Source organism: Microcaecilia unicolor, unplaced genomic scaffold (assembly GCF_901765095.1).
Source record: "Microcaecilia unicolor unplaced genomic scaffold, aMicUni1.1, whole genome shotgun sequence".
Taxonomy (NCBI): Eukaryota; Metazoa; Chordata; class Amphibia; order Gymnophiona; family Siphonopidae; genus Microcaecilia; species Microcaecilia unicolor.
The window spans coordinates 97105-114361 of NW_021963350.1; the positions used below are offsets into that span (position 1 = coordinate 97105).

Sequence of the window (17257 nt, forward strand, 5' to 3'; positions counted from 1 at the left end):
CCCTCACACTGCTCTCCATCTCCCAGTTGCATGCCGGCCCCAAAGTGTTGCACTGTTGGCTGTGCCTTACCACAGAGGGGCAGCATAGCATTTCATCTTTGTCTCCTCAACACTGCAGATCCATACTGTGGCTCCAGGCAGGAATTTTTGGCCTAATGCTTGTGGATTGTTGAAGGGCTGGGTCAATTTTTGCATTATCAGCAATGACCCCTTTTACCAGGTTGTAATTGTCATGCTCTCCTCTCATCTCACCACCTCCTCACATTTTACCAAAGGGTGAAGGATGTGTAAACCTTTTTAGGCTGAGACCAAAGCCAGGCCAGAACTGGTGGGTGCTCTGCCACAACCTTTTGACTCCACTCATACCCGCACAGGGCCTGGCCACACCACACCAACCTGACATAGCACAGTTCTTCCTAGTCAAGTTCACTCCCCTTTTTCTCCTCTGGCTGTGGCAGGCGGCAGCATATAGATTTTGTGCCGGAGAGCCTTCTCCTGCTGCTGCAGAGAGAGAAGGAAGAGAAGGTGCATGCACAGGGTGAATTTTTTCCAATTGGGGACAATGGCTTACTGAAGAAAGACCAATCAAGGACTAGTATGTAAATTTGGGGAAAATCCCCTAAAACTGGGGACATCTGGAAACTTTATTAGTCCACTATCACCTACCATTTCTTTTTGTCCCTTGTTTCCAGGTAGACTAATATGGCAACCAGAAATATTTACTCAGGCCTTATAGTAAACTGAGAGAGCTCATTTGCCAGGAAATGTGAAACCTTTAGAAAAGAATGAAGTGAGGCCCAGAAGGTAGCCATCTTGGTTGTTAGGACCCCGGGTTCCCAGGATGTGCCTGAAGTGAGATGTCACAGTGCACAGAAGCAGCACTCTCTTCTACTCCCTCCTGCTGAAGTCCAGTTCAACTTTGTAGAGATGCCAAGTTACCCAGTTCCAGGCTGGAGACTTTTTGGCCAGTCCTGGTTTTGAACTTACATCCCAAAGCAGCATGGAATTTGTGGTGTCCGATCCTGCCTATTGAAATCAGTGCTGCAAGTCCCATAACACACCAGAATGGTGTCGTCAAAAATCCAAGACTATCCTAAAATCTCCAGCCTGAAACTGGGTAACTTGGCATCTCTGATTTTCAAAGCCTTTGTAGCAGGAGTTTCAAGCCCCAACTTGTCCCCAGCCAGCCTCCAGCTCCTCAGCACTAAGTACCAGCCATACTCTGAGTCTTTTAATATTTTATTATCATACAAATATAAAGATGACTTTTTATTTGTGCAAAATAAAAAAAAACCCAAAACTTTCTTTCTAGCCATAAGTGCAGTCCCTGGTCAGTGCACACTGGACAGCTTCAACGCACAATAATCCAGAGAGTGGAAGAGCTGGAGTGGGGGGGAGGGGGGCACTGCCGGTCTCTCCCTTGAAGCGGCACATTTGGAAAGTCCTTCTTGCTCATCTTCATGCATAACATTCCCAATCTGATCTGGGTGGGGTGAGGGTCTTTCTAAGGGCAGCTCCCCTTTCTCCAGCATAAGATGAGGGAGGAAGACGTTCAGGTCAGCACTTTACTGCGGCAAAGCTGCCAAATAATCCAGTTCCAGGAGGGACAATTGGCCAGTCCTGATTTTTAGAACCAGCATCCCACTATACTGTAGTATGTATAAATCCTGCACTGCTTCTGCTATGTGAAATAAGCAGGACAGGCACCAGAATATAGAGTCTAAACAAATCCAGCACTTCCAGCCACGTCAGCATCCACATACCCCAGCAACTATGGAGGAAGACCTCTCCCTCCCCTCATTCCCAGTTCCACTTCATCCTACAGTCGCTCACTTTCTCGTAACTCTCTTGCACGCTTCCCAAAGGGCTCCTTGCTTGCCATCCCAGAAATCACACAATCCTCTGCAACTTTCCTGTAAGAAACACCTGGAACAAGGACCCTTGCTCCTGCTTAGTATCTTTCTGTGAGTCCAAGTTGGGTGTTATCTACACATTGTCTATTCCTTAGATCCAACCCAAAGGTTCCACCTGCTAACTAACCTCCCTCAGGTGTGCTGTTAGAGGACAGGCTTTTGCTTATCTGACAACAATAATAACAAAAAAAACCTTCCTCAAAAGGAAATGTGTCAGCTGCCCCACTGAACTAGGTTTCATTTGAGCACCCCCACGTTTCCAGGGGAGAGAAGGGAATTTGACATTTTAACCTGCCTTTCCATGAAATGCTCAAGGCAACAATTTCAGATGATACAGTTCCTTCCTCAGAGAGTTTACAATCTAAGTGGTTTCTTGAGGCACCATGGAACAAGGTCACATGTAGTATCATCGGGGGGAGGGGGAGAGGATGTATTTGAACCCTAGTTTCCCTAGCTCTCACTACTTTTCAGCTCACACTGAAAGGTGCACACATATCCGACACCCTTTGGTAACAATTTGGGTGGGACCTTTATAAATTAATATATCCCCACTTTACAGGTCTCCTTCTCTCAGTGATAGGAAGGGGCCACACTGTGCCACATGGCACTTAGGGGGGAGATAGAGTTCTCTCTTTCAGACACATGCATAATCTTAGCTCCTCTACCATGCAGCATTTTGATGGCCAAAAGCTCCCTACCTGACAGGCATTCACAGCTACCAGTCCACTGATTGCCATAACTGGCCACATAAGAGGCCAGTCCTAACACATTACATACACAAAGACCTTACTGTCAAAGATAGCTGGATGTTTAGGCAGACTAGCTGCAGCAGTGCATTATTTACTAACTGGAAAAAGAATGTGCAAAAGGCATCAGAAGATGCTTAGCTTCCTCAGCCTCTCTGGGCTTCCTGAGACATTGACCTGGAAAAAGACCTCGGAAGTCCTGGCTTCTCAAACTCTATTCGGATTGGCTGCAAGACTGGGGTAGCTCCTTCTTGATCTCAGAGATCATCTTCTTGTCCTGGCACAACCCGTTGGTCTCTGGATTGCTCAGGGCCCTCTCAAATGCTATCATATCATGCACCTCTGGTGGGGTGGCTACCCTCTCCACCTTGGTGCTGAGGTCCACAGGTTTGAGATGGGCACAGGCAGGGATCGCTGGTAGGGCAGGTGGTACTCGGTTGTTCTGTCTCCCAGGCGGCCCATTCTCATGATATTCAGGGGGGATCTCTGCACTATGAACTGGATCTGGCCCTGCTGGCTGTATGTCTCATGATGGAGTTCATTAACTTCTCTGAGAAAGCAGCTGTAGGGAGATCATAGAGCAGTGAGCATTAGATAATCTGGCAGAGGTTGAAAAAGGCAGCAGAAGATACAATCTTAAATCCATCTTCCAACTTCACTGTACCTATATATAATATCTAAACCACTTTGGCTTTACCACAGGAAGGCAGTATATCAAATGCATGACCCATACCAATATCTATGCCCCTTGTCAAGCCTGCAGGAAAACGTTTAACAGCCAGCACGAGGACAAGGCAATGAGGGAACAAGGCACATACAGACACCGTACTTTGCTTTGTATATTTACATACTGAAGACAGTTCTGGAAAGCTTTTGAAAATTACCCATTCTGATGGTTCTTTGCCTTTGTGTGGTTGTCAGTCAGGATCTATTATTTTGCCTTGAATGCAGCTGTTTTTGTGCCCCCCCCCCCCCCCCCCCCCCCACAGAAGCTGCTGCACTAGGTGGATGTCTAGATCACCTAAAGTTTACGCTGGCCCTGATTCTACCTGATCATCCAGCCAGCCGCAGTGAATGCAAATGAAAGATCACCAAAAGTGCTTTGCACTCGGAGCCATTACCAGTAGCTTAGATTCAAGGAGTCAGATACAGGGGAATGGGAGGAAGAATTGATAGGCAAACAACTGGTTTTTATTTGAGTCTAAGCTTTGCACTCACCCTTGCTCAGGTCTGGTGGAGAGGGACAGATCTTCCCATTCTGCTGAGAAATGCTCTCTCCTGGCCATGTTATCCTCCCTCCATTGACAGCTCAGCTCTGCTGCACTCAGGATCCCGGCTGTCTTCAATACCACAGTTTTCCCATAAGTCTCCATCACTGTCGTCTATGCTGTAATCTCTCCTTGGTTCTCACAGGTTGCTTGGAACTCTGAGGCTTTACCACTGTGAACTCTCTGCTGCCTAGTTGACGGGTTGTAGTTTTGTCTCTATCTTATCCTGGGCTTACTGCCCAGTTGCATGGGATTTATATGAGGTATCTGTTGCTATTTTGGTGCCGTGTTGTAAGGAGCTATATCTGGTCTGGTTGGAGATTCATGCCCACTCCTAGAGGAGACATGTGGTCAGGATGTGTCTCTGGAGCAGTGACTTTAGACTTCCAGTGTTCTAAACTAAGCTCATCACACATAACATCCCACATACTACAAGACAGAACGATCTTCCAGTGACCCTGAAGGGCTCTGCAACCCATCCCCTCTGTTAAAGGAAATATTTACTGTTGGGTGAACACCTTGCATTACCCAATTGTTGTTCAGAAGCTTTAAGCAACTACCTTGATGTCCCAGATGCACCAACTGCAGCCTTGAAAATGCCCCCAACCCTCTGATCAAACATTCACAGGAGACTGTGTGTGCCATTCATGGTATCACTAAAACAATGGCTGCCTTCATGTTAGCTGGAATGTAAAAATACAGAATTACAAATGGAAAATCCATCTTTCACGTGCTTGCATGGGTGTGCCTCCAGTGTTTTCCAAAACTGTCACCATTACAGTGAGGCCACATAACAAATTCCTGTTTAATGCCCCTTACACTGAAAAAAAAAGCAGTAATTCACCAGCCCTCTGTAAACTTTCCTAAACAAAAAGCAACACTGTCATTAATCCTCTCTTGTGTGGTGGGGGGGGGGGGGGGGGGGGGGGGGCAGGAGAATGATGACTTTAGGTTTCTGCCATGTATGTAAAAAAAGAGGAATAGAACAAACATAACCAGCAAAATGTACTAGATCTAATAATATGAGAGGAGCACCCTCGGAGATTAAAACACTCGCGTGGTAGTCACTCAAGACCACTAATGGGTGCAACATTGCACGTCATTCATTGGGTCACTCACTTACTCTTGTGATATTTTATGTGCAATTATGTGCCCAGTAACTACTAATCAAACAAATGCACTGCAGTTGACCAACTCAGCCAACATAAATGACAAATCAAATAAAGCTAAAAAAAATTATCATGAATCACTTATCTTATGAGCCCTGCGTCGGCAAAACCAGACGCTAAGGGCTCCGATGACTGAATGGCTCAATAGTCATGAAGAAAAGACTGCTCTCCCCTGAAATGAAACAGTGTGCCCAACGCACTTTCTGTAAAGAAAGAGGAGCAGGCCCTGCAAGTCTGCCTGTACAAAGCCTACTCTCTCACTGTGACTGGGAAGCCCTGAGATGTTGGTTATCTGCACTGTATCTGGGATAGTTTTTCTTACTCTAAAGAGTGTAGCTGTGGCTGGAGTGTGTCTAAAGCCATGTAGTTCATTCCATTGTTACAGAAACTGGTCCTATAAATCCCTATAGATTTGCTGGGGTAAAACCGAGACTGCTTCAGCTGGTTCTGTTACCCTTTCAGGAACACCAGTGCTTCCAACAGGTACTGAGCAATTGAGTGTGATGTGAGAGCACATCTCAGGCACCCAAACCAACCACAGCATTTCTTACAAGCTAAGTTTTGAGAAGCGAATGTATCTGCATCCCCATATCACACTACACATAGAGCTACGTTACTAGAGAAGGAGAGGACTCAAGAGCTGGCCTTAGGCAGTGATACGGAGACTCAGCTCTTGAGGCGAGAATGGTGAAGGAGTCACATGTGTTCTAGTTCTGCAGTGAGACAGATTTATGATTAAAAAAATCCTTTTTTTTAAATTAAATATAAAAATGAGTTATCTGCATGTGATGAATTCTACTGGAAGAGGCATTTTTTCCTTTTACCAGAGCTGACCTCCGGGGTGGGAATGGAGGTGCTAAAGAAGGCAATGGGTAGGGAACTCTAGATCTTCAGAAGTTTTCCTCTTCCAATTCTAGGGATTCCTCCTTGTCCCCTTCTTCTCCACCAGTTGGTTCCTCACCAGATGTGTGCGTGATGAGGACAGGGATAGCTTCTGCAGTGAGGACAGGGGTTTCCCCTCGGTCTGCTCATTGTTCTCTGGTGGATAGCATTGCCTAGCCCGGGACACAAAATCTTCTCCCACATCCAACACGATCAGTCAATCCTAGGAAGGACACAGACAGTTCACAATCTACCACTGCAACCTAGGCCGCAACCCTCCTGGTCCAAAGTCAGAGAGCAGTGCCCCAGCCTCAGCACCTCTCCAAAGGAGCACATAGAGAAACAAGCTGCAAGGTGTCCAGGATAGCTGAGCTTTTACAATACCCAGAAGAAATATTCATCAGATAAATTTGCATAAGTTTGGTCTGAGAACTAGATTACTTTGCATACATGGTTGTGACCTTTAAGGATCCTAGAAGAACAACTCCTTGTTCTAGGTTTGGGGCCCTTGAAGGACTATCTAGAACCTCTCTTCTAGGTTTGTGACTGTTGAAGGACAGTCTAGAACATTTCTCTATTCTATTTTTTTTATTTATTTTTTATTACATTTGTACCCCGTGCTTTCCCACTCATGGCAGGCTCAATGCAGCTTACATGGGGCAATGGGGGGTTAAGTGACTTGCCCAGAGTCACAAGGAGCTGCCTGTGCCTGAAGTGGGAATTGAACTCACTTCCTCAGGACCAAGTCCACCACCCTAACCACTAGGCCACTCCTCCACTCCACTCCACTCCACTTCTAGGGGTTCATCCAATCAACCAGTAGTCCTCAGGACCACCTGAGTAGTCAGGTTTTCCAGCTGTCCCTAATGGATGTACAGGAAACATGTTTGCATACACTGTAGGCAATTAATGTGAATGTATCTCATGCATATTCATTGTGGATATCCTGGCCAGGTGGGCCCTGAGGACCAGTTTGAAAAGCACAGCACTTTAGGTTAAACAAATCATCTCCTTCCACCTCTTCGCCAACGTCAGTCTTCTTAGTATCAGTCATCCAGAGCTTCTAACACACCTGCTACTCTAGATGCCCACCAAGGATATTTTTGAACTACAAACCAATTTAAGATAATGAATAAACGTGTGTGTGTTGCACACTGCTAACAACAATGACACAAGGTCCCGGCTCTGGTTCTACTTAACCAGGAAGTATAAGGTAGCAGCAGGAGGAAATCTGCCAGGCCAACAAAAGAAGAACAAATCCTCCGTACAGAAATCTATGTCTATAGCATGTGCAGGCAGTAGTTTTGTAATTCAGGCTCACAGAACTGAAGCAGCACAGAAATCCTTACACATGGATTTGCACCTGCTCCAAAGAGATGTAAATGTACATAAGTACATAAGTAATGCCATACTGGGAAAAGACCAAGGGTCCATCGAGCCCAGCATCCTGTCCACGACAGCGGCTAATCCAGGCCAAGGGCACCTGGCAAGCTTCTCAAACGTACAAACATTCTATACATGTTATTCCTGGAATTTTGGATTTTTCCAAGTCCGTTTAGTAGCGGTTTATGGACTTGTCCTTTAGGAAACCGTCCAACCCCTTTTTAAACTCTGCTAAGCTAACCGCCTTCACCACTTTCTCCATGTATGCATGCATTTACACATGTATTTTATAAAATAAGCCCAAAACCTGCAACTCCACTCCCAGGAATGCCTACGAACAGATCACCTCAAGCTAGTGCACCTGCTTTTTGTGCAGGTATAGTTCCTGCAATTTTCTAAAAGTACTTTCACATGTGTAAAACAGGATTTTATAAAATTATCCACATCCTATACATACATCACTCACAGAGCACCTCTGTGCAACATGGATATCGCATACATACTGCAGGGGGTGCTCTGAGTGGGGAGAACTGAGCACTGTAGCATCAGGTGTAGAAAGAGGCTGGGGAGAGGGTCAAAGATAGCAGGGACAAACCAGCACGAAGAAGAGGTATCTTTCAGGGGGGCTGCTCAAAGATACCTGTCTCTTCTGCTGGTGCCTGCAGCAGCCGCCAGGCCTCCGATGCATTCTTCAGGCTTTCGTAAGTCATGCTTGAAGTCTCGCTTAGCAGGGCATCTGCTTCCCTGCTGAACCCTGTGTAGTAAGCAAGAAGCATCAGCAGGGTGAAAGGGGGCAGAGATATTTCTTTACTGAAAGGGTTGTGGATGCACGGAATGGCCTCCTGGTGGAGGTGGAGATGAGGTCTGTATCAGAAAACATAGGTCAAGCACTGAGGATAAAACCCCCCAAAACAATCTGATCAACATATAACTGGATGGGAGAAACAAGCCTATGCATAAATTAACATTGAAGTATCTCTGTATATTAGGCTCAACGTTTCTTTCATTGGTCATAAAAAACACCCAGAGTCATTTTGATATAATCTTTCAAGTGCTCTAATTCCTGCACTTATTATTAAATCCAGTCCCAAACTGAAGAAGCCTGAGGGTTTTGGGTGAAACGGTGGCCTCACTGGGCACCTGGTATTGATCTTTTAATTAGAAAAGTTTTGATCTGGAAACAGATTTTAAAGTCAGCACAGCTCATATGTTTATACGATTAGAAAAGTTGGGAACTGGAATCAGAAGTTTAGAACTGGAATTAAGATTTAAAGTACACTTCTTATTAACACAAGGTCAGGAATTAGAGCGCTTGAAAGATTATATAAAAACGGCTTTGGGAATTTTTTTTTTATGACCAATGAAAGAAACATTCAGCTTAATCTGCTGAGGTATTTCAATCTTAATCTCTGCAAAGGCTGCTGACGTCTTTTTCTCCCATCCAGCTATATGTTGATCACAATGCGACTGTAACTCCAGACTGAAAAACAATCAAACCCCAAGAAACAATCTGACTGCCTTCTGGTTTTCAACAGCTCAAGAACTGAGGCTCTCAGAGGAGAAGAAGGGCTGTAGATACTGGTTTGTTGGTTTGGATGGACAGGTTAAATAGGCCATATGGTCATTTTCTGTTCCTAAATTTCTTTGTAAGATTCCCAGACATAATCCAGGTGACTCTGCTGAAAAGGAGGTGGCAGAGCAGTGAGATGGGGAAAATGGTACTTAATGATTGCTCTCCATAAGTGCTGTCCTTTGAGACCAATGGATGACTATCAAACCTCTGCTCTTGGCTAGAAACATGGCAGAGTGCTACTTACAGTATGGCTAGTGTCCGGCTGTTAACATGCTTTTCTGGATGGGAAAGGAAAGGGGAGGGGAAGAGATTGTGTGTGTATTTTTGTATGTATGTAGGTATGTTGTGTTTTTGTGCATATATGTTTATGTTTGTGTGTGTGTTTTTGTGCATATGTGTATGTTGTTTGTGTGTGTTTATGTTTGTTTGTGTGTGTCTCAAGGTCAGAGGTTAGAACACAGAACTAGAAAACTCTAGGTATCCATATCACTCTCTGTCTGGAAGCTGGCTGTTTTGAATTCCCTGGCAATCAGCAGGAATGTTGTATTCTAAATCTATCCTGTTATGTCAGTCCTGTTTGTTTGGGCACAGTGAACAGTAGCTATGGTGCCATCCTGTCCTAGTTTTGATGTGTTATTTAACTTTAAGAGACTGGAATATCATAGGCAGCACTGGATTATGGCAATGACCTTGTTGTCCCCTTTTGTCCTATCCCTGCCCTGGTGGGAAGGGGGCTCCTTCCAGTCTCCCCCTTACTGCTGCCCATTTCAATCCACATGTTCCCCTTTCCTTTGCATTCCTCAACTAAAGCCTCTAGGATCATCTTCCAGCGGTCCTTCATGTCTCTGCACACCTGCTGAAGTGAACTAATGTCAAACCTCCGCCTCCAGAATTCCTGCATCTCTGCACAAGACACAAGAGTCAGAGCGAGGTGCACCAACATCAAAGCTCAACCTCCCGTAACCATGCAGAGAACAAGACACCATACACAAGAGTGAGAGGAAGGCATGGGCGTAGACTGGGGGGGGGGGGCGAGGGGGGGCATTGCCCCCCCAAACGACGACGACTGGAACGGCAACTTTTACCCGAAGTCGCAGCAACGAACGGGCAGCCAGCGCTGCGATAGTAAAAGCAACAAGGAGGCAGGTTCAACTCCTTCCTTCACTTCCCTCCCTGCCCTCTGCGTCCCGCCTTCCTCTGATGTCATTTCCTTTCGGGCGGGCGGGACGCTGAGAGGGCAGGGAGGGAAGTGAAGGAAGGAGTTGAACCTGCCTCCTTGTTGCTTTTACTACCGCAGCGCTGCCTGCCCGTTCATCGCTGCGACGTCACTTCGGGTAAAAGTTAGACAGCAAACACTAAAACTGTACTCTGCTTCCTGCTCCTAAGAGAACCACAAATAAGGACCAAAGAAAATCAATGAAAAAGCACAGACAGCTCTCCCGTGTGACACTTATACTTTCGAGTGATCATTTGGACTTCCGCCACTCAGAGTACAGATGGCCCCAAATTCACACATTTTCAGAAATGCCTAGCTGTTTAATTTGGTTTGGGCTGTCGAGGGACCTTGGAGAGCTGAGAGTTTATAAATTTCTTATTGTCTTAGTTCTTGTAAGGGTTGTCAGAGTATAATTGTACATGTAGTTTCTTTCTTATACTTGATAGCAAGATCGCTTCTTTCAGTATGATACACAATTCCCCAACCTGTTTTCTTCCACTAGCTGTGGGATTAGCATCTTCAGGTACTTAAGTTAGCTTGTCAACTTTATGAAACCTATAGCTAAATCATGATTTTGATTTAAAATCTATATGAAATATTGAAAATGTTCTTTCCAAAATACAGCTGAAGTTGTATACTAACAAGGCCAGATATTTGCTCCTAAAACACTTTAAATGTGTTTCTAATAGGCAAGAATACACTGGTTTACTTCTTTCTGTTCTTAAATGTCTCCAACTCATTGTCCACTGTGGTTAGGATGATGCTCATAATTTTGATCCTGCATCTCCACTCTTAACTGCTGAACACTGGCTTCCTGTATCTACATATATTCTATTTAAAATTCTCATCTTAGTCCATATAAGTCTTGTTCCTTCCTCTCTTATCTTTCTAACCTATTGATTCCTTAAAACCCTCCATGAACCCTTTGCTCCTCTCAGCAGACCTGCTTATGCCTTCCTTCCTTCTCCATCTCATCTATGTTTAGACATCACATGAAATTCTGCTTTCAGCTATTTTGGATCACATTTATGGAACTTCCTACTGTTAGACATCAGACTCGATTTTTCATTCCCTAAAATAAAGAAGCTTAAGATCTGGTTATTCTAGAATACCTACCAAGAGACCAGGTGATGTTCTCCCTTCTTCTGCCCTTCCTTGATCAAACAGTCCTTGTATGACCTGAACTTTTCTTTCCCTCTAGTTCTCTACACTTTTTCTATTTTTAATGAACTAATTGTAAACTGCTTAGCATTATCTCATGTGTATTGGTAACGTATTGAGCCTCTGTAATAAATATGTCAACTGGGACTAGCAATTAAGTCTTTAATAAGTTCTTCAACAAGTAATAGATGACTAAAGAATTCAACATTTTGATTGAATAATTATTCTGTTGAAAGGTTAACATCTAAAAAATATATACATTTTCCCCTAAGGAAGAAAAAGGTGGAGACTGTAGTTTATGATTGAGAAGACTATCTCTAGAATTCCACTTAAATCTCTATAATTCCACTTAAGAGTCTCATATGGGAAATATCTCAAAATGGGTTGTTTTGTACATAGTAATGAACCTTACTCCTAAGCCAGGATATGTGGACTATGATCTCTCTCAAATTTACTGCGAATGCTCACCATAGTACTTGCACGGTATCAAAAAATGGCATACATAAAATGTAACATTTATAAGCAAACCCATTAAAAGGGTGCTTAAAATTCCTTTTTCTGGTATTGCTGCATGCTCAGTCTGACTTCTTGAGTAACTTTCCAGTTCAGTATTTTGCCTTATTTTTTTTATTTCTAGTTCCTTGTGTCATGTCTGTTGTGTCATGTGTTTTTCATGTGTGATCAAGGTGCAGTATTCTGCAGCGTGTAGTATTTGTAGCCCTGTTTGTTTTCCTTTTTTTTCACGAGGTAGGGTATTGGTGTTTTAGAGCTGGGTAAGGAGGAAAGAAGGAAGGGAGAAAGAGCTGGCTTGATATCTCATACATATTCATTATGGTTATTCCCCAAAAAAGCCAGCTCTTTTTCCCTTCCTTCCTCCATATTAGTGTATTCATTTGAATATATGCAAATGAATATGCTAATATGCTCCGCCCCATCCTTTGCCCCCCCAAATGAAACAGTCAAACTACACCCATGGAGGAAGGTGAACCAATATCAAAGCTCAGCCTCAGTCATGCAGGAACAAGACACAAGAGTCAGAGCGAGGTACACCAATATCAAAGATCAGCCTCCGGTAACCATGCAGAGAACAAGACACCATACACAAGAGTGAGAGGAAGGTGAACCAATATCAAAGCTCAGTCTCCGGTAACCATGCAGAGAACAAGAGACCAGTACTTCCCAAACCTAATCCTGGAGGCACCTCAGCCAGTCAGGTTTTCAGGATATCCACAATGAATATTCATGAGTGATTTGCATGCACTACCTCAACTGCATGCAAATCTCTCTCTTGAATATTCATTGTGGACATCCTGAAAACCTGACTGGCTGGGGTGCCTCCAGGACTAGGTTTGAGAACCACTGCAAGACACCATACCCAAGAGCCAGAGCAAGGTGCACCAATGTGAAAGCTCAGCCCCCAGTAACTCTGCAAAGAACAAGACACCATACACAAGAGCCAGAGCGAGGTGCACTTGCACTGTGGCGCTGAAGGCACACAAACTCTACTTTTCTCATTCCAAGTTCCAACCCTAGCACACTCCACTCTCTGTGTGACCTTGGACTGCCCTGTGCCTCAGTTCTAATCCACAGATATGCCACCAGCTGTCAACATGCAAGTCCAGACAGGTCACTTTTGTCTCTATATACCTCAGCTTACTTAAGTCTGATTTGAGTTGGATTAACAGAAATATTTTTTTTCCATTCATGAGAAGCCTCCATAGTACAGATGAGACAATTCACACCAGGTGTTAGGACATATGTTGTCAAAGCTTCATGAACACCATCAGGGACAGATTGATTATTACCTATAAGGGAATTTTCTTTGGGGTAGGCAGAGAGCCAGGCTTTATCTGGGCAGCTTTAGAAGTAAGCTTTTAATACCGTGTTGAGATCACAATGCTAAAAGCAAGTGTTGTATATGAAATCAGCCTGGCAAGCCATGGTGAGGGGCTCTGAGCAGTGGAACAGGTGATGTCTCTGCGTCATCCTGCTGAGGAGGGACAAGTGGTGCAGGCTTGCCATAAATACTGAATTATATATGTCTTGGTGACCTGCCACTGCTCCCCACACATGCCCCACTCGCTGCCAGCAAACCAGTTCATGTAGAGACATTCCTCAGCCCCCTCTGTTCAATGGAGGCCAGCAGGGGAAGTAGATGGGTGTTACACAACCTCACAAATGGTGACTAAGCCACTGACTTCCCTATGAGTCTTGGGAGGTACTGGATGCTGCTGATCTGAGGAATTCTCACGGCTCTCTCCTTTCAATTCAGGATGATTTTCACCTTCTATAAATGGATTTTTAGTAGCAGATCATAGGCTAAGAAACGCAGACCATGCTGTACAAATGAACTATTTCCATTGAGTGGATACTTTCCATCCACAAGATACACAAAGCATACAACACACACACACACGACAGTGACGACATCTCTATGGTGGAACATGGTAATGGTTTTCTGGCACACAACAGCATGGGTGAATAAAATTAAAACCCAAGCCCCATCTTTTGAGAAAAGTTAGCACTGAAGGACTTGGGATCATACAAAATGTCAGCAAGGAGAAGGCGACTGACCTGAGAGCCCCAGCGGGTCCTGGATCTTCTCTGAAGAAGGTTGTACAGTTTCCTGTCATCATCCCACTCTGTGCGAGGCACATCCTGAGGCTCATTCCAGAGGTTTGCCTCTTCTGTCCACTTCCGCTTCACCTCTCGGTTGATGTACAGCTGTGTGTCACTGAAAAACGAAGATCACAGGGGTCACAAACTGAAAGACCTCCCACAGAGCCCCAGCGCAGGACTTCAGAAGCAAGGCCTATCTGGGCTGAACACACTCAATGTCCATCCATTGCTGAAAATCTCAGATCAAGGTGTGGATTTAGGGAATGTTTGAGACGTTTGCACAGGGATTCAAACTGACACCACCACCAGCACATAAAATACCCCACCTTGTCCAGAATAAACCAACAGTCAGTGCCTCATGCTTTCAGATAGGGAAGCCTGGCCTCAAATGATTGTACTTTCTTCCTACTTTTTAAGGTTTGCTGGTTACTCTCCTGATGGGTCTTGGAGAGTAACCTCAGCTCCAAGACCCAGTAACAGTGTTGCAAGACTCTCTGGGCCCAATATTCAAAGCGATTTAAGTGGGCAGGAAAGGCTGGTGGTGTTGGAAAGGAGATGACAGTTATGCAGGTGTTGGCAATATTTAGTGCCAGCACCTGCATAGCTAAGTGGGCAAATTTAGGACAACTCAAAAGCTGTTCTAATTCGGCCTGCTTAACTATTCAGATGCTGGCACTGAATATTGGCCAGCACTCACATAATTTTTACAAAAATTTCATAGGGCCCCTGATTCCCCCCCCCCCCCCCCACCAATGAAACAGCCCCCTTTCTGATCCCCCTCCTCCCTGATACAGCCCCCTTCTGATCTCCAAATTGATCCCTCCCTCCTGGCCTCCCTGGGCCTACCTCACATCCCTGGTGGTCCGGGAGGGAGGGGGGCATTGGGGGCAAGAATGAACCCCACTCGCTCCTACTCCTAGTGGTAGCTTCTACATAATGGCTACCATGACCTCTTGCGGCAGCCTCATGGTACTGCATTAGTATCCATTGGACCAACAGGGATGCAAGGTGGGCTGGGAGAGGAGTAAAATCAGGTTTTAAGAAGTTATGCAGGCCCCAGCTGAATATCAGCCGGGACCTGGAAAGCTCTGGCAGCTATATAGATGCTGGACAATTAGCCCTGGATATTCTGTGCCAGTGCCCACACATGGCCTGGTACTGAATATCTGGGGCTAATTTAGCATATAGTGGAAGCACTGCATGCAAATTTATCTCATGAATATTCATTGTGGATATCCTGAAAACCAGACTGGCTTGGTGTGTCCTGAGGACTGGGTTTGTAACTTTCAGTTCAATATTCAGTCACTGCAGCCAGCATTTTTTTTTAAATACCAGCTGTGCTCATTAAAATATATTGGGATATTTAGTGTCACTACCAAATAGTGGCCACTGCTGAATATCCACATAACGTGGTCAGTGCCAGAACTTATCTGGACAAGTGGTGATATTTAGTCTGTTATGCAAATGACTTATCTAGATAACTTAGGACAACCTTTTTGCTGTTCTAAGTTATTTGGATATCTTATCCAGAGGATTGAAATAACCTTGCTAATCAGTTTAAGTTCCTGGACTGCCTTAACCACAATCAAGTGCCCAGACTCTGCAGAAATATTCAGAGGCACTATACAGATACTTTCACATAAAGTGAGAGGCAAACAGGTTAAAAAAAATTCATTTCCAATCAAGTTTGCAATGCAGAGGTCTAATAGCCAGACAGGCCAGAGAATGTGATAAAGGCGGTTAGCTTAGCGGAGTTTAAAAAAGGTTTGGCCGGCTTCCTAAAGGAAAAGTCCATAGACCGTTATTAAATGGACTTGGGGAAAATCCACTATTTCTGGGATAAGCAGTATAAAATGTTTTGTACTTTTGGGGATCTTGCCAGGTATTTGTGATCTGGATTGGCCACTGTTGGAAACAGGATGCTGGGCTCGATGGACCATTGGTCTTTCCCAGTATGGCAATACGTATGTGACACCTAGACATAAGGACATAAGATACTGGGTCAAACTAGATGCTGGGTCCATCAAGCCAGCAACCTGTCTCTGACACTAGGAATACCCAGCAGATCTCAGCGAATAGATCCATTCCTTGCACCTGATAGCTTTCCATATCTGCTGACTACAAAATTATTTGTGGACCCTTCTCTAGGAAATTTGTCCAAACCCCTTTTAAGCCCAGTATTGCAGATGCCTTGACCATATCTTTCGGCAAATATATTCTACAGCTTGTTCATTGAGAAAAAAAAAATGCATCACCCAATTTGTTTTAAATCTGCTACTTGTTATTTTGTATTGTTCCTCCTTTTCCTGGTATGGTTTGGAAAGCATAAATAGCCATTCTCTATTAACCTGCTCCATCACTCTTGTGGTTAGAGCAGCAGGCTGAGACCCAAGGAAGCCAGGGTTCAAATCCCATTGCTACTCCTCCCCATGTTGGGCAAATCACTTAACCTCCAGTGCCTCAGGTACACACTTAGATTGTAAGCCTCGAGGGAGAGGAAACACCTACTGTACCTGAATGTAACACACCTTGAACTACAAAAATTCAATTCCCTCTGTCCTATCTATAAGTGTTGCCATATTGGGACAGACCGAAGGTCCATCAAGCTCAGCATCCTGTTACTAACAGTGGCCAATCCAGGTCACAAGTACCTGGCAAGATCAGTCATCTCCAAACTAAAGACCCCTAACACATTCAGCCTTTTTCATAAGAAGGTGTCCCTTTGGGTAGCTCTATCATCACTCGGAGATAGAGCAATCCTTGAATCTTCTCTAGTCAGTTGCTACCTTCAGGATCCTTCTCCACTTCCTCATCACCATCACTGCAGAGCAGCAGTGGTAAAACGCACGATAGAATGCATTCCTTCGTCCCATCTTCTTCTGCAGGCCATGGACTAGGGTCAAAAAGGGACAAATCCCAGGTTAGAAGGGCAGAAAACAAAATACCAGTGGAATTGAGAAGGTGAAGAAGCACAGGCGTTGTATGCCAGAGTCAACATTCCTACACACACACACCCATGTACATGTAAGCATGATGGCTAAACAGCTCTCTGATCCCTGGCACATCAGGGGGAATCATGTGAACTTGCAGCCTATTCCATCTTATTCACCCTCCAGCTAAGGGCTGTGCAGGAATATCCTATTCTTTTCCACCTTCTCTCCACCTCCAATTCAGGCTCAGCCTCCCAGGAGCTGACTAGACAATGATTTCCCATTGCCCCTTCCAATTTCAGCAGTTTTTTTTTTTCAAGGTTAAAAACCACCATTTCCCTAGTCCACCTCCATTCTGCTTCCAATGTTACTTCCTATCCGAGACAGAGACTGCATT

General features: G+C 44.7%; 2 protein-coding genes across 2 annotated transcripts; both read right to left on the bottom strand.

Annotated features, from left to right (window-relative positions):
* Positions 1–1221: 1221 nt before the first annotated feature.
* On the bottom strand, positions 1222–4172 carry LOC115459238 (telethonin-like). The gene is given in 4 exon segments (XM_030189096.1): positions 1222–2886; positions 2889–3052; positions 3055–3221; positions 3878–4172. Coding segments are annotated over 4 exon segments (567 nt in total). The 5' UTR covers positions 4033–4172; the 3' UTR covers positions 1222–2805.
* A 1814-nt stretch (positions 4173–5986) lies between these two features.
* Positions 5987–14045, bottom strand: LOC115459235 (melanoregulin-like; the record flags this gene model as incomplete). Its single annotated transcript, XM_030189092.1, is given in 6 exon segments — positions 5987–6097; positions 6100–6201; positions 7957–7987; positions 7989–8117; positions 9741–9829; positions 13886–14045. Coding segments are annotated over 6 exon segments (622 nt in total), but the record flags the coding sequence as incomplete, so codon positions are not given.
* Positions 14046–17257: the final 3212 nt, after the last annotated feature.